Consider the following 22669-nt stretch of genomic DNA (forward strand, 5'->3'; position numbering starts at 1 on the left):
ACCTTACCAGATGAAACCATATTCAACATTGTTCAATACATGTTCTATACTTGTTTAATACTCGTAATGTGGCGGATCAAAACTCATCCGCTACTTTTATAGGCTAACTTGCTATTTTTTGGGCTACTTTCAGAATTATTTTTGCTACAATTTATTAAAATCCACTACAAGTTATAAAATATATATGTAAATTTTATTATTTTTGATAGAAACAGGTAAATATATCCATTTGGCCTTTTTTGTCAAATATTTTCCTTGTTTTGGCCTTTTCTTTGTATTATTTTGGCTTTAAGACTTTTTCATAGTCTGGCAACTCTGCTCTGTTGGATGTTGTGCCAGTGAGCTGTGTAATGAGAAAATCTAGGGCACTGTTATGGTTATAATATCGGCCTTGTAAGCAAAAGTTTGAGCCAAATGTTGGCTTTACACTGTTATCCTGGCTGGATAGACTTTGGAATAAGACAGGATATGTGAGGTCTAAGCTAGACTTGACTTTGTAGCTGAGTTTTTGGTGTTCTCTAATTATAGTCGCATTTTTGCCCTTTGTCATTGGTGTTATATATAGACACCCTACTCATGTATTTGGTGAGTTTCAGAACAAATTTATGAATGTTTTAAGTAAAATAAATAAAAGCAAGCTTAACTACTATATATGCGGAGACTTCAATATTAACCAACTTTTGTATAATTCATGTGATAAAGTTAAAAATGACATTAATGAGCTTATTAGCAATGGATGTGAAAATTTTATTAATAAACCAACTCGAATCACAGATCACAGTGCTACATTAATTGATCATATGTATTCAAACAATTTCAAAGACAATGTAACACCTGGAATTTTAGTGAATGACATTAGTGACCACTTGCCAATCTTTATAATGGTAGAAACTAAAATTTCAGCAAAATGTAACTCGGGCACTAAAATAACTACTAGAAATATGAGTAATTTTGATTCTGAACAATTTCTCACTGAACTGCACAACTCATTTCATGACTGGGGAACATACAACAACACAGTGGATCATGATTTCAATGTCTTTATGCACAAATTTAAATCAGTTTTAGATAAACATGCACCTTTAAAAACCATATCAAGGAAACACAGAAAGTTAATTCAAAAACCATGGATTTCAAAAGGCATCTTAAAATCCATTAAGAATAAAAATAAACTTTACAGAGTGTGTATCAAGAACAGACTTGAAAACTCTTTCTTGAAGTACAAAAAATATAGAAATAAATTAAATCATCTTATTGAAATAGCTAAACAAAAACACTATCAAGACCGTGTAAAAACAAACAAAAATAATCCAGCAAAACTATGGAAGACTATAAACACAATATTACAAACGAAACAGAAAGATAATATTTCAAATCATTCATTAGAAAACGAACAGAAACAGATTATCACTGATAACAATGAAATAGCACACATGTTTAACAAGTTCTTTAGCACTGTTGGACCTATCATGGCATCCAAAATCAATCCACCAAACATGTCACCACCTGAGCAAATGAAAAGTCCTCTTCATTCCTTCTATTTAAAGGAAACAAATCCAAATGAAGTCCAGCAATACATCAGTGAATTAAATCCAAAAAAATCTGTGAGAAAAGATGATATTCCAATAAGATTTCTCAAGTTGGCAAGCTGCATAATTTCCCCCATATTAAGCCAAATGATAAACAAGTGCATAAATCAAGGGATTTTTCCACACTGCCTGAAAGTTGCTCAAGTAGTACCTATTTATAAGAAAGGTTCAAAGACTGATTGTAGCAATTACCGTCCCATCTCACTTCTCCCTCCTATATCAAAAATTGTTGAAAAAATTATTTCGTTACGTATCAATGAATATGTAGAAAAATACAACTTACTATCAGAGTGTCAATATGGTTTCCGAAATGGCCTCTCTACATCTCTTGCTGTTTCTGATGTCTGTAGTAATCTATATTATCCAATAAGGATAAGGGACTTCATACATGTAGTGTATTCTTGGATTTGTCAAAAGCCTTCGATACCGTGGATCATGCTCTACTGTTAAAAAAACTTGAAAACTGTTATGGTATCAGAGGGGTTCCTTTATGTTTATTAAGAAGTTATCTAAATAACCGTTCACAATATACATGCATAAACAATACTATATCTAACCCTGAACATATATTATGCGGAGTCCCACAAGGCTCAATACTTGGACCTTTACTATTTTTACTGTACGTAAATGATATGCCATTGGCTTCTTCTTTTCAAACCACCCTCTTTGCAGATGACACCTTGTTATCCATGTCAGCAAATACACTAAATGATCTCCAAAGTAATGTTAACCAAGAACTTCTGCAAGTTGATAATTGGCTTCGATACAACAAGCTTTCTTTGAATTATTGTAAAACTATGTATATGCTAATTAAGAAAGGAGGAAATAATATAAATGAAAACTTTGCAATATCTATCAATGGAACCCAAATCGATCGCACAGACAATGTAAAATACTTAGGTGTTGTAGTTGATGACAAAATGAAATGGACACATCACATAGAAAAACTGACAAAACAATTGCGAAAATCTATTGGTCTTATGTATAAGATTAAGCATTATGTAGATGAAAAAACACTAATGATGTTATACTATGCTCTTATATATACTCATCTCCAATATGGCATCACAAGCTGGGGCACAGCTGACTCTTCCAATCTTAAAATTCTGAACACCTTGCAAAACAATGCACTGAGATGTATAGCCAACTGTGACTACTACACAAAACTTTCCCCCAAATACAAGGAGTTTGATATACTCAAGATAGAGGATATTCATCGACTAGAACTAGGAAAATTTATGTTTAAAATCCACCATAATATATTACCAAATCATTTTGAAAACATGTTCACAAAATCTAAAGACATTCACAAGTATTCAACCAGAAGTGCTAAGAAAGAGTCTATATATATTCAGCAAATAAATTCCAATTCTGGGAAAAAATGCATTAAATATGCTGGAGCAACCTTGTGGAATAATATCCCAAAGCAAATCACAATGTTGTCGTTTTCTTCTTTCAAAAAGGAATATAAAAAACAACTCATTTCAAATTACTAAAGCTGATTTTTGGCATTATTTACATTATTGGCATTGATAAACTGTCCTAGGCTACTAGTTACTGACCCATTTAAGTGTCATTTTGTGATTATATTGTTGCTTTAGGCTACTGTTGTTGATAACTTTTTTTTTTTTCCTTTTTTGTTGTTGTTGTTTTTCTTTGTGTTTGTTTGTTTTTTCTGTGCTATTAATCCAATTATATATTGTATCCAGTAAAACATCCCATGTGGGGGCACCTTGACTTAGATAACCGCATGGTTTTTTCGGTGCCTCCATGGTGTAGTTTCCATATAAAAAAAAAGCTATTTGTTATATCTCCTGATGTGTACTTTGAAAATGAATGTGGAGCTATGCCGAAAATAAACTTGATTGATTGATTGATTGCCCGTTCGTGTGTAAGAGCTGCCTTTAATAAGTTAATAGCTGTTTATCTGCTAATAAATTTCATACAAAAATTACCCTAAAAGTGTTTCCAGAAAGCAGTATAATTCATTATTTGAGTGTAATTTTGCAAAAATTTTCCGGGGGAGCATGCCCCCGGACCCTTCTAGAAAACACGTGCCTTCGGCACGCTCTATTCCCTTACGAGTTTTATTGCTTCCCTTGCTCAACCAACCAGGATACGCCACTGCTTCCTACAAATATTGTTTAATATACGCAGAAGGTAAAGCACTGTGAATGAAGAAATTAAAGCAACTCATATAAAAAAAAATTGCAAAAATGCAAAAAGTGGCTCAACTAACCCGACCTTCCCCTATTATGCTGTTAGCAGCTAATTAACGAGGTCCGGTGATTTTTTTAATAAACTTATAACCGGTACCACCAAAATTGTGTACAAAAATTTGCATCCCTCCCAATGTTCAAAAATCATCTAAAATTTGATAAATTGTTGAATTATCCCCCCCAATCCTCAACTAATTTCGGCACCACTGGTCAAGAGCCTCTACAAGTATGCGAAACTACCAAAAATAACCTATCAAGGCTCTGTCAGTCTGAGGATAAAGATTCAAAACCAACCAATTAATTAATCGTAAACTTCTTTATGCAAAAAGTTAAGGTCCTAGACATTATTTTTTGCTGTTGCACTGTTTTTATTGGAAGAACAATTAAATGACAATTTGTTAAAAAACTATTTTTATTTCATTCTTCTAGCTTCTCCACCTAACTATCATACTGTATTGGCTGTGTTGTACATGTAACTGTGTGATCTTTGTTCTTTGCTATGTAAATTTTTGTTATTTTCAATACTTTTTTAACACTTCTGTATCAAAGAGAAAATTCAGGGCGTTGGTGTAATTCTTGGTGAAATGGTGTAATTTGGAGGCTGAAATGGTGTCGTGAGCAAACTGGAGTCTGGCAACATTGCTTGTAGAGTTGTAGGTAGGGTTGCCAGATTGGGCGCTTTTACGCCCAATTGGGCTACTTTTGATTTCTCCAGGCGCCAAAAATTCGCGTTGGGCGCGCTTTTTTAGTTGGCGCCAAATTGGGCTACTTTTTTTTAAAATATAATATAATTTTTTATGTAAAAATTATATCATGTTTAAGATGTTTAGGGCATAACGGGGTAAATACGGACAGAATTTCCGTTTTCGGATTACCATTGCTCACGTGTTGCTTTTAAATCGACCCCAATGCAAATTTAAGACATTCACGCATATGTTAATAGTATGCTACAGCAATTTTCTAAAATTATTTTAAGATGGCCACAAGATGAGGCCTACATTTCCAGTGCCTAACTGTTCGGAATTACCCCGTCTGTGGGGTAATTCCGGACATGCACACTTTTAATGCAAAAAACGGAATTTCCCCATAGCCTTACCGTTACAAGTAATTCCGGACAGCACAGAAACTTTATTTTTTCAGTATTTCACCACATTTGGTGCTCGAAAGCTAAATTATATGTATATAAAAAAGGAACATTTTGCTCACTGTGAAAAAGATTGTGTTTGAATGTTTTTTTTATCCTCGGACTGGGGAAGTCACTTTATGAACGCATTAATGTATTTTGTTTGCGTTGTGTTGTTTACTTACTTTGTTATTTTGTATTTCCGTGTGCATTTATTCTTTATACTTCTGTTTTGAAATAAAATAAACTGATAATACGATTAGAACAAGAATTACACCAGGCTGTCCGGAATTACCTCATGTCCGGAATTACCCCATTATACCCTACCTAATTCGTAGTTATTTCATTGAGGAGCAGCGTTTTTGGAGGCCTCAGTCAGTCAGGGTTACCAATTTGGTACGTAAAAAGATGCCAATTTTCAAAAATGTGCATGTTTATAGGCTTTAATATCTGGCAATCCTGGCAACTTAAGTGATCCAGGCAGTGGTGTCTCTCCTAGTGTTTTTCCACTAGATCTAGTGTTTTTGGATTGCATCTAGTGTTTTTTTTGCTATCTAGTGTTTTTTAGCGATTTACCGCTATGTTGTGTGCATAAGTTTGGACAGTGTTCAAAGTAGCCTACCTATTTTTTGTTTGACTGCATCGATGTCTTTGTAGTGCTTTTCAAAGTGGACACGAGTTTTTGTCTGGTTACACCTATTGATGACCAAATTTGAGATATTTAGCATAAATACTTTAAAAAATACACACAAATGACTGTGAAAAGTGTTCAAAGTAGACTAAAGTAAGTGGTGTAGCCTACCATAATAGGTTAGGCTTACATTTCGTCAGCTTACATTTGATGAGTGTGGAGTTCTTATGGACTACACTACCTCAGAGATGATTGTGAGTAATATTGCGTTTTTGACAATAAATTTGCAAAGGCCAAATTTGGGAAAAATTTGAAAAGTTTGGGAAAATTTTGTTCGCCCCCTCAAAATATTTTACCCTCCTATGGCTATGACTTCAGGGCTCCCACTTTCAAGAAAATTTAGTTCTATTTTGGAATTTTAAGAACTTTTAGCACTCACTGTCACTAACGCCAGTGGCTGTCATTTTATTCAAATATAGTACTTTTCCATGACAAGAGAGTGGTAACAGTGGATCCAGGTTTTCTTGAAAATGCAGTGGACATCAGTTCAGTTTGTTTTTATTTCTGACGATCACAACGAAAAACAATAGCCTATATTTTAAACATAGCAAGGGTCTAGAAAAAGGTAGAAGCAACAAAACATGGACGCTATGTGCATGACGCCAAAGCAGGACAATCAGTTATGGCATGGTCGCAACACCTTAATAAAGTTTTTACAAATGTAGAAAAATGAGAAAAGAAAGGCTAGTGAAATTTTTTTTAACAATTTATATGAGTAAAAAAAAAGATAGTTTCTACGTTGATCGACCAAGATGGGTTATCAAAACTGTTGATGGTCTTGAAGGGAACACTCTTGATGCTTTAGCTCATCACGAAAAGTAATTAAACCATTTTTTGTGTTGCTTGGTGTGGAACCGGTACTTGTTTGTAGTTATTTTAACGAACAGTTAAGTGAATGCATGGTTGCCAATCTGTCTGAAAGATGTGAAGAACTGGAAAAACACTTATAATTTGGGACTGATGTTCAAGCGTTCTTGAAGAATTTTGTATAATAGCCTATCTCTTTGCTTGGGCTCCAATTTGGGCTCCATTTTAGAACCCCCAAAAAAATTGGGCTACTTTTGGGCTACTTTTTGCATAAGCTTGGGCTCTTTTTTATATTAACCTCTGGCAACCCTAGTTGTAGGTAGTCTAGGTGGGTCACCAACACTTCATTCTGCGTATGCATCGTTTCTTCCAATCAAAAAAGAAAAGCTAGATGATGCTAAGGAACTTTTAAAACATGCCATTATTAGCCCACTCCCAATGTTACCTTTTATAACATGCTCACAGCAGATAGGCTACCGTTGATGCAAACGAGGTCGATGAGGAAGAACTGGAATAAACTGAGTAACGTATTGAGCGGTGAAAACAAAAATTTTGTACTGTTGTGCACGCCATCTTTTCTCTGTCTTTGTAAATGTGTGTATATTGTATGATGTGTTTGCCTCTTGCATATTTTGGGGTGTAACACGAGATTGTTAAAAAAATACTGTTTAGATTTTTTTCCAGTGAAAATATCTCAAAGAAATTCCCTAAAACCTCTTCAAATTTGATCAAGATACGTATCTGAAAACCGTAATATTCATACTAATATATGTGATAAAAATAACACCAAACACGACTATTCTGTCACATTTGAGTTGTAAATTTCAAAAATACAGTGTTTCAACAGCAGTTTTGTGTGCTCCTGTTATTTAAGTTTAGTAGAAAAAGTACCTAAATCACATTTGCGATCATACAGGTTGAAGGAAAAAGTACCTAAGTCACAATTTTGACATAAAAGTACTTAAGTCCAAAATATTTCTTGGCTGTTATTTCTTTAGGAAAGTGAGTTCAAAGATAATTTTTTGTTCTGAAACGTATTGCGACATAATCTATCACAATTGACAATTCAAAGTTGAAAAATATTTTTTTCCTGATTTCAAAGGTCGTAGAAAATGTTTGAACGCTGATAACTCAAAACTGGCATTATGTGACTTAAGTACTTTTAGGGGAGAGTGGGGGAAGTTGGGCCGGTGAGGCACGTTGGGCCACCCATATATCTTGCGATACACAATCACTGCATGTCACGTGATGGCGTCATGTAATGCCGTTTCGTTCTCAGATCATACAATGGTGAGGTGAAGTTGATTGCAGTCACCGTTTATGAGTGAAGTAAGAAAGTTTAGTTTTTAGTGTTTTTTTGAAAAATTATCTGCTTGAAACGTAAGCATGCAAAACTGTAACTGAAAGTGCTATACTTGTGGCTCATATATATTTATATTGCCAGAGGATAAGTGTCAGTTTATGGTACTCAATTTTGTCGAATCTTTCACAGGTCAGTCTGGCAAGTTGTACAAAACAATATGGCTGATGTTGGGGTAAGTTGGGCCACTTTAAAAAACATTAATTTTCGACCTATTTCTGCATTGTTTGTTTAAAAATGTTTTGTTGTAATTATGGGAACCTGTACACAATTATCAGAAAGACGCTTGCCCGAAAGGACACTTACCCAAAAGGACACTTGTCCAAAATGATACTTGCCCGAAAAGACCCTTACCAGCAATTGCACTTCCCTGAAAGAACATTGCATAAAATACACTTTATTTTCGGGCAAGTGTCCTGTTAGGAAAGTGTCCTTTTGGGAAAGTGTCCATTTATGATATTAATTCATCATTTGCAGTTAACACTGATTTAGTATGGTTATTTCTTTATTGTTCTGCACACTGGCCCAACGTGCCCCATGCACGGCCTAATATACCCCAGGGGTGGGGGTACATTGGGCCGAAAAGTTATCGTTTTTTAAACCTTAATACCTTTTTGCCTGAAAGACTTAGAATAAATTCAAAATTCAGAAAAAATTACTCGAAGGATCAAGATCATAATGATGCATAGCGTTCTACAATCGAATTAGAGTTGAGTGATCTACATTCAAAAATGTGAAAAACGGCCCAACTTCCCCCACTCTCCCCTACTAGCCTATTAAGCTCTTCATTTGACTTTTCGGCAACGGTTTCTAAAAAATTAGAGTAGGCATACTAATGTAGGGAAAGGGCTGGACCTACGAGTAGATTTTGAAAAGTATCTTATCTATTTTTTATTTGATGTGTAAGATCTGTCTCAAAGTTTACATAGCCTATTATTTATCTTTTAACGGTCTCCATGCTTAAACGGACTTTTGGCATGTTCCGGCGGAAGCGAAAGTTCCTAGAGCAAAAAATTTAGCATCCTCCAAAGTGGTTCATAGGAACTGCAAGCAGAGTCGTAACTATCACCGGTTCTGTCGCTGCAAGGCATCGGAGCCCCAGAGCAAAGGGTCCCACATTACCACATTTCATTGTAAAATATTTAAGTTCAAAACTAACGTAGGCTAAACTTGTGATTATTTTTCATAAATTTCTATGTAGCCCATGAGTTTATGAATTTTGCTTGGAATACCTTTTCCAATGTTTCCAATGGTTGTCAGAAAAAATAACTCCTGCAACTTTTGTTTAAAATTTAAAGTTGATTTAGGAGTGGCCCTCCCCCCTAAAGTCCTGTGCCCTCCCTCGAAATACATAATCTGCGTATTTCGAAAAGCACTTGAGCTGGAGATGCGGTTTTTGTGTCAAAAGATGCAGAAAATGTGGTTTTCTACCTGCTTTCTGAACATTGAATGCATCTATTAAACCAAACCAACCAACCATCCATCTATCTTGAGTAGAAAAGTAGTTTTTTAGAAAAAAACAGATTTTAGCACAAAAGGTAGGTAGGGTAGGCGGTAGCTTTATGAAAAAATATGTGACGATCAGTGTTCCCTCTAAGAAAGTAGGACTCGTGAAATCTGTCCAAATCTTGATTTTACAATTTTTTTGTGACTAAGAAACCGTCTACAGATTTTCGTGTTTTTTTCTCAATTTTTGCACCTTAGAGGGAACACTGGTGACGATATTCATCTCAAAATGTAATTCTGGTCAGTATTGCCAGAAGCGATATTATCAACAATATTTTACATATTGTCTTGCGTATCGTGACAGGATGCCTGCGACCTACACCATAGGACAATTTCCCTGTCCTTGCAAGCATCTAACCAGCTTAGCTTCGTCACGAAAAAGCTATCTTGTCTCTTTCTCTCCGCACTACGAACCCCAACCACTTTCTCTAGTCAAGTCTCTACGAGTCTGTGAGCGAGCATCCTCGGCGACTGAAATCGAGACACCCATTTGTACGTGCCGCACAACTCCTGATAAAAACTGTTGAAGACCAATCCATCAGCGCGGCTACCTGGGCGGACCACCAATGAAGCTCGAAGTAGAAGAAGAACTCCTCGAGACTCCAAAGCTTCATCTTCGACACCAGCCCCTACCCAACCGAAATACATTTGCCAAGGAAGGCCTGGGTGCGGCTCAACCGCTTGCGTACTGGGCGTTGGACTATTCCGCTCCAACATGCACAAATAGGGGATGTCTCTATCCACAATCTGTGAGTGTGTCATGAAGGAACAAACCGCACCATCTTTAACAGCGCCAAATGATGTGCGTGGTCTGCGTGAACTGGATGACCAATCAATTCAATGGCTTCTCGACACCTGCCCTAGCATCTAAACCGCGTCGCCACCACTGCCCAAGGGTGGTAAAAGGCAAAGCCCTTCTACTCCTGGAGTGGAGGAGAAGGTTCAAACGAAGAAGAAGAATAGACAATATTGTTCTTGTTGCAATTTGGAAACAGTTTCCTGTGTTCAGTAACAAGTTGCAAAAGAAGCTAAAGTTGGTCCTTATCTTCACTTAAAAGTCTGTTAAAATCCTGGATTAGAGAAACTCCTCTCTCTGCTCTGTCATTGACTGCTGAAAGTTCCTTGGCTATATGTAAAACTTGAATTAATGTAGAGGGGTATGTTAAAATACAAATTGGATTACAAACTCTGAGTAACCCCAAAATAATGCCACTGGGAGTAAAAAACATGTCATGAAAAATTTTATGGGTTGCCCCTGCAGGAACTCCTCACTACCGGGGGGGGTTTTACGAGTGATTGTCAAAATACATGGGATTTGATACTAGAAATTTGAACCGGTGGTCATAGAAGGCTGCCGGACTAGTCTCAAAAGTTTCGTCTTGAAAAGTTAAGATAGCAATGTAACAGTTTTAGAAGTTTCAAATGAATCATAATTTATGCATTATGCACATCTAGTTTGTCATTACGTTTAAAATCAGGGACGTTTTGGATACCGTAATATCATAAAAATTGAAATATAGGCATGCAACCAGTCATTATAAAGCACTTTCAATTTTCTTGCTGATATTTGTTCTTTTGAAATATAAATATATGTAGGCCTACGTGTCAGTTACCAATGCGACGTGATATAGCCTATATACGGTATTCAGTTAGTTAGGCTACTGATAAAATAATAAGAAAAGGATGCTATGTAAAATTAAATGATAGTTTGTTAATCCGTAGTTATTAATTATATTCCAAAGGTCCAATGTTATGGAAGTTATGTGTAGTTCCAGATATCAAATTAGTCAGTGTTTTTTATCTTTTCATTAAGAGCTTCATTCGATAGTTGAACAGTTTCATTTGACACGTAGGCTACAGCATTTGATTCGGGCAGATCTGACATACGACACATCCAAGCTATTATGAATGATCAGATAAGTGTATGTGTATATGCTGATCAGATCTGTTATTTCAATTCATGAAGAACATCAGTTGGTTACTTGAAAAGGGCTAACATGAGTATTGCTGAAAACGTTCATAGTTTTTAGTTTATTTTCATGTTATCATGTGAAATGGTTTTGGTTTGGTTTTGGTTGTTTGGTTTTATTTGTCTATAGCCTAGTTAAAAAATCACCCCTCTACCAAAATTGGATCTGATAAGTATCAGTAACAAGAAGTTGAGGATTTTCATGGAAAATCTAAATATATTTCTCCATCTCTACTGTCGCCAACCTTTTTGAAGTAGCCTAGATGTAAGTAGTAGGGGAAGGGAAGGTAATTTGATACACTTTTAACATTTTTGCCTGTTAACTGAAAATTACGTGACACAAAGTATTGGTTTTAAGCTGAAATGAAAGTCTGATCCCTTATACGCTTTTTAAAAACATTTTCACTTTTTTATTTTTGTTACTTTTTTTTTAATTGAAATTTTAAAAACGTCACTCAAATGTATCAAATTACCTTCCACGGAAGGTAAATTGATACACCCGGAAGGTAATTTGATACAGTAAAACTAATACAGAAATCCCCTTTGACAGCAAAGCAATAAATGAAAATTTAATATGTGGTTGGCGTGCTTGGGTGCAAAGATGACTGTTGAGGCCCATGTGTGCGGCGAAGCTTCTGCAGCGGGATGGTCATGGGAAGGATCATTGGCTGGAGTTCTTATTCAAGGGGGGTGCTTTGCACTTTTCTCATTTTTTGACAGCAGATAGCGTGTAGGCCTACGAAAGCCTATATAATAGTTGTTTCCCAAAGTAGCAGGTCGTGTTAATAAAGAATAACTTATTTAAATCAAGTAGATCAATGTCAACATTTATTCCAGTCACAAAAAAGAATTTAATATACTGTATCAATTTACCTTCTCCACATGTATCAATTTACCTTTTTCAAAAAAAGTTATAGAATATTGATTTTTGTATGGTTGGATGCACATTGCAGAAAAAACGTGACATGCCCTTGAAGCCTTATCAATGAACTGTCAAATGAGTTTGGTTTCATCTTTCAGGAACTTTTCTTTAATTTTCCAGACGAAAATAATCATGAGTTAAAAATTTTACGAAAATACTCAAAAAACACACTTTCACAATTTTATGCCAAAAAAGCACGAGTTAGCTGCATGGTGCAATTTTTGTAGGCATTATTTTCACAGATCTTCCACCTAATGACAATATTTTTGACTAATATTTTTTGTACATTTCTGTAGGGGGGGTGTATCAAATTACCTTCCGTATCAAATTACCTTCCCTTCCCCTAAGGCATCATCATTCACAACTTCAATAATGTTGGCAAGGTACCAGTGATATTCGCTTCCTTCAATCCAGATGGCAGCTACGAACTCACCAACTTGATAGGCTGGTGCTGCAGAATCAGATTCCTGGTCATTTAATGTGGAGCTTGAATTTGCACTTTGGAGGTCTGACATTGTTATAGTTGCACATGAACGTGAATTATCTAAGTAGCTGATAAGGTTGTTGGTATAGTCTTCAGATCTGAAATTTTTATAGTCTCTTTTTCAGTCGGAATATTGAAGCACTTGGTTTTAGGGAAAGGCATGTCTTCTTTGCATAGCGAACTTCAGTGTAAAGTCTTTTGTTTTTATGATCTGTTACAGCATCACTTTGAAGGTAAGCAGTCACTTCCTCAGAGGTGGTAAAAGGCCCTGGTGGATTTTGTGATTTCAAGAAATCTAAATCAGCAAGTTTACTTTGCTCTGCTCTCATAATAAGAGCTTATTTTTCAGAGTAACCTTTTTCTTCATAGGGTTTCATTTTTTCATTAATAATAATAATGTTATGGTTTTATTTATTGTCGCTCTACAACAGCTAAGGTCTTTTAGCGACAGGGCTCATTTTTAATTCATATCAGGTTTAAGATGTTATCACATTATTACCCGACTCATTCTCACTGCGCTATGCAAGATAGAACACAATCGGTACCGCTTTTAAAGTCTGCGGTTTGACCCGACCTGGAATCGATCTCAGATCTACCAGCACCAGAGCCGAAGGCGAAACCACTCGGCCACTGAGCTGGTGCCAGTACAACTGCAAGATGAAACAGTGGCAAGGCTAGAGTTGCAGTCTAATTTCTTTGATGTCTTGTAGGCTACAAATTTTTCCCATTTATTTTTTCAATCTTGTGAATATTTTCAAGTAAATCCGTGCTTTTATTGAGAACTACACTTCTGAAGACTGTATCAAGATTTCTTTTACCATAAATATTTATCTTGTAGTTCACTAATCCGACACTACGTTCTTCACCCTGGTTGTGAACTGGCAGATTAACGAGTTTTGTGTCATCACTTTCCGATGCAATTTTCAACAGCGATCCTGTGTCCTCATTTGCACTGCAGAGTTGGATCAATTACATTAATTTAGTTCAATTACAATTACAATTAGGCTACTCCCTTGAATGTTTCAATTGCATTACAATTACAATTACTCAGTGCTAAAAATGTCAAATTACAATTTCAATGAAGGGATGCCTTTCGGCATGGCATAGACTACACATACACACTACAGTCAAGCCAACGGCCACGTGTTTAAAAATCACTTAATAATTACAATTACTCGTAAACAAAACGAAAACAAAACGCCTTTCACCAGGCAAAATAATGCACAATAAACTAATTGGCGTTTCTTACAATAGAAGGGGTTTTGGAAAAAAAGGACTGGATAAGGTGGTAGCTGAGGCGGAACACCACTTAATGTAATTGAAAGTGTAATTGAGCCAAAATTTTAGCAAATTACAATTACAATTACACAGATTGAAAATGCCTCAATTACATTACAATTAGGCTACCGTACATGAAAAATTGTAATTAATTACATCAATTACAATTACCAATTACAATTGATCCAACTCTGATTTGCAGCAGGACCAAAACCAAACAGAGACCCTTTTTGAGTGGCCAAACCTTTAGCAAAAGATTGAAGGAAAAGAGCAAGTAAGCTCTTAACTTCATTACAGTTTTCTTGCAAGCAAGCATCAATCGAGCTGAAAATTGTTGGTTTAGGTAACTTCGATTTGAACATGAGGACATACCGTATAATATGACTTATATACACTAATATTGCAACCCTATAATAGCTTATTAATCAAAAATGTTAGGCCCATTTCCAACTCATTAAGGCCAATTACTGCCAAATTTTCAATTTTGTACTATCGCGGTAGGCTAAATAGATCATTTTGGGACAAAATGGGCCTGTCCATGCCACACTATTTGACCAACACTTCTGAAACTGTTACATTCCTACCTTAACTATTCAAGACGAAACGTTTGAGACTAGTCCCAACTCCCTATAACCACCGGTCCAAAAGTTAGATGTCAAATCCCATGCATTTTGGAGCTAGCTCGTTAGACCCCCCGGTAGCGGGGAGTTCCCAGAGGGGTAACCCAAAAATTTGTTGATAGTATATTTGTTTACTCTAAGTGGCACTATTTTGGAGGGTACTGAGATGTTTTTAATTTTAAAATACCCCCCTAAAAATACACCATTTTCAGTCCAATGAGCAGGATTCTTTGAAAGTATAAGTAGGCTATTGCTTCATTTTGACCCAACAACTGAAAATGCTGTTTTGAATTAGGCCTACAGGTGCAAAACTGTTCTAGACTCTTATTGCCGAGAAACGTATCTCGTTTGATGCTTGGTCGCCTTGGTGGACGTTTTGCTGTTTCATCTAATATGGTTGCCACCATTAGCGTTTTACTAAACAAGGCAAGTACGGTGTCCGACGTTTTTTTCGTAAACAGTTTTTCGTAAAACAATTGTTCGTAAGCAATTGTTCGTAAAATCAATTCTTCCTAAAGCAATTCTTCGGGCATGCATTTGACCGTAATACTAATTGTTCGTAAACAAATGTTCATAAAAGTTAGGCTACAGCTTTTTTTTCAAAAAAAAAGCTACAATTGTTTACGAACAATCAATTAGGGTAGCCTATATGCTAGAAATGTGCTAATTGTGCTTAAAGACCTGCTGTACCTGTAGAGTGTAGACGAGCAGACAGAGTGTAGAGTTCCTGATTCAGAATGGCATTACAGTTTGCAAGCAGCGAAAAAGGAAAGCCAAAGCTTTTGTATGGTGGCCAGTTTTATTACAAAGATTATAGTGCACTTAACGCACAAGGGCAAGAAACTACTTATTGGAAATGTGAGCATTTTAATAAGAAATGTCCTGCACGAGTAACAACTGCTATGGCAGCCATTGTACAATCCAGAGGTGAGCACAATCATGCTGGAGATGCTGGTCATGTCGAAGCAGCAAAGGTGATGGAAAATATTCGTTGTGCAGCAAAGGACAGTCGTGATGCCCCAAGTTACCTCGTCTCAGCAAAATCTATTGGACTCAGTCAAGCCATGGCAGCAAAACTGCCAAGTGTGCAGAGCATGAAAAGGGCAGTCACCCAAGTGCGATTGAAGGAAAATGCAGGCCCGGCAATCCCACATTCTCTCCGTGACATTGTGCTTCCAGTAGAGTACAAGCAAACGTTTGCTGGTGTAACATTCTTGGCCTATGATTCTGGGCCTGGATATAACTGTATGGTCCTCTTTGCCACTGAAAGATATCTGCAGCTCCTTGCCCGTTCAAAGCACTGGTATGCTGACGGCACCTTCAAGACAGTGCCTTCACCGTTTGAACAGCTTTACACAATACACGGACTGAAGGAAAACACTTCAGTACCTCTGGTGTATGCCCTGCTGGGGGACAAAAGGAGAGGGACATACATTCATCTGCTGCAAAAGATCAACGAGTTGTTACCTGCTGTTGCTGTTCCAGAGACAATCATGAGTGACTTTGAGAAGGCCATGGTTAATGCAGTGAGTAGAGAGTACCCACTTTCAACTCACCGTGGCTGTTTCTTCCATTTGTGCCAGTGCATTTGGAGAAAGACGCAATCAAGTGGCCTGAAGGAGCAGCACGAGACAAGTGCAGAGTTTGCTCTGAGGCTGCGCATGTTGTCGTCTCTGGCCTTTGTGCCTATTGATGAAGTCAGCCGGGCCTTTGACATTCTCATTGATGGGAATGTATTACCAGATGTTGCTCAGGCAGTAATTGACTACTTTGAAGACACTTGGGTTGGGCGCCTAGATCGTCGTCAAGGGCGCCGTCCTCCAATGTTTGCAATTCAAATCTGGAACTTCTATGATGGCGTCCTCAGTACCCTTCCCAAAACTAGTAATAGCATTGAAGGATGGCACAGAGGGTTCATGTTCCCGTATATGCAAATCAGTGCCGGTCTTAGGATATTTCGGGCCCTGTGCAGAAAATGCTTTGCGCGCCCCAAAGACAATGATCCAATTCAGTAGCATAGCTAGGTATTTAGAAAGGAGAAAGGACGGTGGTTTGACGGTCGGTGGGCGAAGCCTGGCGGTGTGTTTTCCGAAGGCGACACGTAGCGGCGGAGGGTCTGGGGGGCCTCCCCCAGAAAATTTTGAAAAATTACTTTGAATTTGGGGCATTCTGAGAGCATGTTTAACAAATATTTGGGTATGAAATTACTGTTAAATGGTGCTGTCCGGTGGCATAGCAAAAGGATTAGATCAAGTTTTTTTTGGCATTATTCGGAAATAAAGCTATGTTGTGTCTGGATGCAACCTATTTCGTCCCCTAACCCTGGTACGAAATAGGTTGAATCCTTAAACATTTCTAACCCTGACGTGATTGCATAGCACGAACAATTGTTGAGAGAATATAATTTCCAGCACATTCTAGGGCGCATCTAGAAAATATTAATATTGTATCCCTTAGCTTCAATTTAAGCAGAATAGCTTTGGATTTTTAGGTTGCTTCAACGTTTGATGACATTGAATCAGCATAATAACGGTGAATTCTTCGCTAAGAATGGTTGGGAGTAGGCTACCTACTTCTACTTCTACACAAATCAGCGCAATTTAGTTCAAGTGTTACATCACAATGTCTGGCTTTGATCTCCGAGTAATATTGATAAGGCAAGGTTGGTTACAAAATTAAATCATATGAGTAGGCTAAGTTTTGGTATCACAGTAAGAAAGAAAAGGCCCAGGAAAATGTGTATAAGTGAGAATAAATACGATGAACCTACAGTAGCCTACTTGCTCTCCATCACTTTCGCTCACATGACACGCAAAAATAAATCTAAGGATAAAAGCCTATAGTGAAACTTTGCACAGCAGAAAACAGTATATAATGTTAGTGCAGAAGTTTTCCGACTCCTGCCCAGAGCATTGTGACGCAAGAAGCCACATGACCTGGTTCGGTGTAAGTTAATCAGTTATCTTTATCTTGTGCATTGGGCTTCAATGGTCTGGTCTGATGAAGACCTTTCAGAGTGAAGAATTATCAACATAAAGTGATTAAGCATGACGATCGAAGTTAACTCTCGTATGTCCGCAGGCCCGGATTTAGGGGGGGGGAGCAGAGGGGGCAGGTGCCCCGGGCCCCCGACTTTTGAAGGGCCCTCTACGTGGAAAAAATGTGATTTTGTGTTATTTTTTCTTCCTTTCAGCCTTTGAAGTTTCTGCAAAATGCTGTGCAGCGCTGGATTGATGCTACTATAGACGCAGAGGTGGTTTTTCACGCCTCAGGTGCGAAAAAAATTTTTGCAGGGGGCCCCCCGATCTAAAAGTGCCCCGGACCCCCCATCAGCTAAATCCGGCCCTGTGTCCGCCGTGAGACTTAATTTGTCCGCCGAGATAGCTGCTCAGACTGGACACGTTTGTCCGCTGTCAACAAAATCGAATTTCGACCTATTTCGTCCCCTAAAAAGATCGAGAGAAATTTTGAAATGTTTGCGGCAACTCCGATCAGCAACTTCGGCTAAAAGTTGTTTTTTTTCTCGATCTTTTCAGGGTACGAAATTTTCAGTTTACGAAATAGGTTGTTTTTCTATGTTTTCTTGTTTGCTAATTCCTTCGTTGAATTTTTTCATTGGAAATGACAAAAATTACTGCATTTTCTGAGTAAATTGCGGGCCCCCTAATTTGCGGGCCCTGTGCGATCGCACGGTTTGCACACCCCAAAGACCGGCACTGATGCAAATCATCCAGATATTTGGAAGTTCATATCTGCAATCAAGCGAGAGCAAAACCTAAATGAGGTTCGCATTGAACAGTATGTCAGTGGCCAGACAGGACCCCCTCCAAAGAAGAAGTACAAGGACAGTGCAGAAAGACTAACTAGAGTCGTCCGAACTTGGCGTCAAGACTTTTAAGATGATGAAATTTGTGATTACTTGCGTGGAATTGCACACAATACTTCATACTAAACTTGGCTCGTGGACAATTTGTACGAAGTTACTCAAAATAGTATTGGTAGTGTAAGCAAAGAATTGCTAAACACAGACAATTGTTGTATTCCAATAAATAACAAAAAATGCGCTTTTTCATTGTGCTTATTTCTTTGTGTCGTCGTAACTTGGTTATTCACGAAAATTTGCATTATGCACCTTCATCGGAAATTGCAAGACAAACCTTGCTGTTGCGAAAAATTGTGCACGAACAATTCACCTATACGAAGAATTGATGTATACGAAGAATTGCTTTACGAAGAATTGCTTTAAGAAGAATTGAGTTTACGAACAATTGTTTACGAACAATTGCTTTACGAACAACTGTTTACGAACAATTCACCTATAACCGGCAAGTACAACCATTTCTTTGGGCAAGCAGATACGATGAATGCAGACCAAGCTTTTGCTATTTGCAGCAGAAATAGTTGTATGCAGATAATTAGAAAGTTGATCCATGAGTTCGAAATCACTTAGTGGTTCTTCTATAACATTGGGTGATGTTATCCATGCTTTCAGATGAATCGCAACAGAATAGGTGGTTAATTCTAGAATGCCTTGTGCTTCTTCCTTTAACATATTATTAAACTTCTTTTTTGAAAAAAAAAGCTTGATCTCAGTCTCATTGGCCATCTTCGGAAACGAAGGGCGAACATCATCATCATCACTATTAAACTGATGACAAAACATCCAAAGTTTGATGGCATGAATCGCCTTCGCCATCCAACAAACGCGATGCATGGCACCTGAAGCTTGAAAGCGAATTCCACCTCAGGAGTTTCTCCAAGGAATATGACAAAAAACGGGCATCTTAGCTATGAATAAATGCAAAAAAGTTTAGGAACGCTTTACCAGTTTTACAGGTTAGTTTATGAACTTTGTTTATTGAATAGCTTGGGCCACAATATTTGTTCAGCGCTGTTTTGTGCTAGAATTTCTAAAACAGATTTTTTCCAAATAACCGCTTTTCTACTCAAGATAGACACAATCACTGATCAGAAAGCAGATAGGAAATCATGCTTTCTGCATCCTTTGACACAAAACCGTATCAGTGGCCATAAGCGTAGCCAGGGGGGGCGAAAAGGGCCATGGCCCCTCCAAATTTTCAAAGTTTGGATTTCGAAGTTGAACCCTTCGTTGAAAATATAATATAATTTGTATAAATTTATATCGTTTTCCAAGACATCCGGCTATTAACACCCCCCCAGGACTTGTTTTAGACACACAGAAAGACACCAATAAATTTTGCAAATCGTAAATCGCGCAAAGTTTACACGATTTACGCTTCTTTTAACTTATCTGTGGAAGCAATTTCAGAATAGCTTACTCTGTTGGGTTTTTGTGTAAGTTAATTTTTGTGTAGCTGAGTTTTTTGTGTTCTCTAATTTTAGCCGCAGTTTTTTCCCGTTCGTGTGTAACAGCTACCTTTAATAAGTTAATAGCTGTTTATCTGCTAATAAATTTCATACAAATATTACCCTGAAAGTGTTTCCAGAAAGCGCTATAATCCATTATTTGAGTGTAATTTTGCAAAATTTTCCGTGGGAGCATGCCCCCGGACCCCCTAGAATACGCGTGCCTTCGGCACGCTTTAACCGCCCACCAGCTTTATTGCTTTTCTTGCTTAACCTACCAAGATACGCCACTGCACATCAGGTGGCGATGTCTTAAATCAAACACTTTGTCGTTCTCTTCAATTCATCAAATATTTGGCCCTCCCCAAATTTTTTTTCTGGCTACGCCACTGTCTGTAGCTCAAGCAGTTTTTGAGATATGCAGATTTGGTATTTTGGAGGAGGAGCAACTTTAGGGCATGCCCAGAGTATGAAACCTAATGTGTTTTTTTTTTGTGTTTATTTACAAAAAATGATTTTTATTTCAAGTGTCCGTTTTGCCCCAACCGTGACGCAAAACAAACATAGTAGGCTGTGACTATGACTGCATTGACTCGCAATTTATTTTGTTAATTAGTTGTCGGAATCGAGCGATTTTTTGTAAACTTGTTAGAATGAATGTTCATAAAATAAAAACAGTCAAATTTGATAACCATTAAATTTATTATAAAGCTTTTGCTGCTACGCAGGTAGCTTCTTCAGTATTTTTTTGCAAATAGAATCAATCTAACCGTTGGTCAAACGATGTTTGGTAAATGCATCTTTGTCACTTACAAGTCTTTAAAACAGACTACGTGACGCAGACAAGCGATCTGTTTGAATACAATGCTCTCTCTAAAAAAACTACTATTTCCTTTAGGCTGTTCTGCAAGTGATATCGATAATAACTGCAAGAGATATCCGTTTTGCTCCAAACAAACTATCCAAGAAAGTATGTAATTATCAGCAAACAAAATATGCATAAAGCTCATTATTTGAAGGATGGTGCTCCGTTGTCCACCAATGTTCAAAACTAAAAAAGAAGCTAAAATTTTCAAAAATTACCTAAATATTTAAGTTGACAACTTTTTATAACAAAGAGCTGAGAAAATTACTTAACATATATTTGCCAACGAGTGTGGCACGAAAATTTTCAACTTGTTTTGTAGAGTATTTATTCAAATAATTTCAGAAGATAGAGAAAAGTTTATTATTTAAGCAATGTCCGTTTTGCCTTGCTTTCCCCTAATGTTTGTGTTTGGCTCTCTCATTTTCTATGAGGGAACTTGTATGTTGATACCGAATCAAAAGTCATTTTCATTTTTGCAATTATTAGGCTACTTCGTTCAGTGGCGTATAATTCAATTTATTTTTCTTTGTTGGAAAACAACAGCAATGATAAAGTTACCAACAGTTTATGGGAATAAAACCAACAAAAGGAAACGGCGGCAAAACCAAACAAGTTTAAAACGTGCATGCGATCTAAATTTAAAGGATACGTCGATAAAAGTAAATTTAAGCACGGCCACCAAACCTAACAGTTTAGAATAGATGAATTAGTTGAAAGAATCAGTTGCATCTACATACCTAAAGCAACTGGAGGTCTGACAGTTGATGAAGCCATGCGGAGACGACTGAACCTTACAACCAATACAAAAAAGAAAAATCAAAAACACGAGTATTTAAGAATAAACGTACGGTGAGCTTATTATACAAAAAACTATGTATAGTGCTTCGCTTTTGAATAAAATAAAATGAAGTGTTCGCAGCAACGACAGTGGTGCAGTTTTAAAATGGGAATCGATAACTGATGTGTTCAGGAATTTACACTAATTATTATTTGAACATGATATTAAAGTGATGATCATGAATGATGAAAAATGTGGTTAAGAAGATATGAAAATGGTCTTGATGGCTTGCGGGTAACTTCGGTATCGGAGAGGGATGGAGTTTCTTGGCGTTTTTCAAATGAATTTCCAACCCAACTGTTGGAGAGTGAGGCAGCTTCATTGTTGAAGTACCGTGCTCTTGACAAACGAATCTATACAACAAACTAACAGAGAGTCAAAAGGTTCTTTGAACAAGTACAATATACGTAGTTCGCCTAATTAAGGGCGTATTGCGTTGGTAACATATTAAATCGTTGTAACATATTAGCATCTAATAGCAGCCTATTGAAATTGAATAATTTTAGGCGGTGGTGGCAGACACACGACAGTGACTGCTGAAATAAGCTAAGCAGACACTTGGTGTCAAACAGTAGTACTTGAAAGATTAAATATACAAAAGTTGACGCATGCTAATCAGCTTGAATTTCAGTTTGCTGCAGAATAATGAAAATGTTTCGATTTCAGTAACGTTTTTGGGGAGATCGTTCCACACTTTAACTCCACTGAATTGGATGGATTGATTTAAGAGTGGTTTTGGGTAGCAGTGCCGTATTAGCCGCTCCTCGTATTCCCGGAGGGGGGAAGGTGAGGGACACGGCTGTTTAGGGATCCAATCATTTCAATTTGTTTAATTTGTTTAATGTTTTTTTTGGCAAGTTAAAGTGAAAAATGTTGCAAATATTGCTACAGAAGCTCGAGATTCAATAGCTACGCAAGGCCCTATTTACCGCTTCCAAAACTTCGGCTAGTGGGCCTACATCTTTGTTTAGGGGCCCACCCATAATCATATTTAGTTGGTGCAGCGTTTTTCGGCAATTTTTTTATAAACAATATGACAATGCTGCTACAAAAACCAGACATTTTAT

At 37.2% G+C, this 22669-nt stretch overlaps 1 protein-coding gene across 3 annotated transcripts in view; it reads left to right on the top strand.

The window, feature by feature from the left end:
• The window catches only part of LOC145781360 (uronyl 2-sulfotransferase-like), an 87565-nt gene that overhangs the window by 18092 nt on the left and 46804 nt on the right, over positions 1–22669 (top strand). The window contains exon 1 of one of the 3 annotated variants that reach the window (XM_082593166.1): positions 360–585. The exons of 1 other annotated variant lie outside the window; for it this stretch is intronic. In XM_082593166.1, the coding sequence (XP_082449292.1) occupies positions 577–585 (9 nt within the window). In that variant the 5' untranslated portion in view covers positions 360–576. Of the gene's footprint in view, positions 1–359; positions 586–7862; positions 7965–22669 lie in introns of those variants that run through there. One more of the 3 variants, XM_082593160.1, reaches the window with a different exon arrangement.

This window comes from Aplidium turbinatum, chromosome 1 (genome assembly GCF_918807975.1).
Source record: "Aplidium turbinatum chromosome 1, kaAplTurb1.1, whole genome shotgun sequence".
Classification (NCBI taxonomy): Eukaryota; Metazoa; Chordata; class Ascidiacea; order Aplousobranchia; family Polyclinidae; genus Aplidium; species Aplidium turbinatum.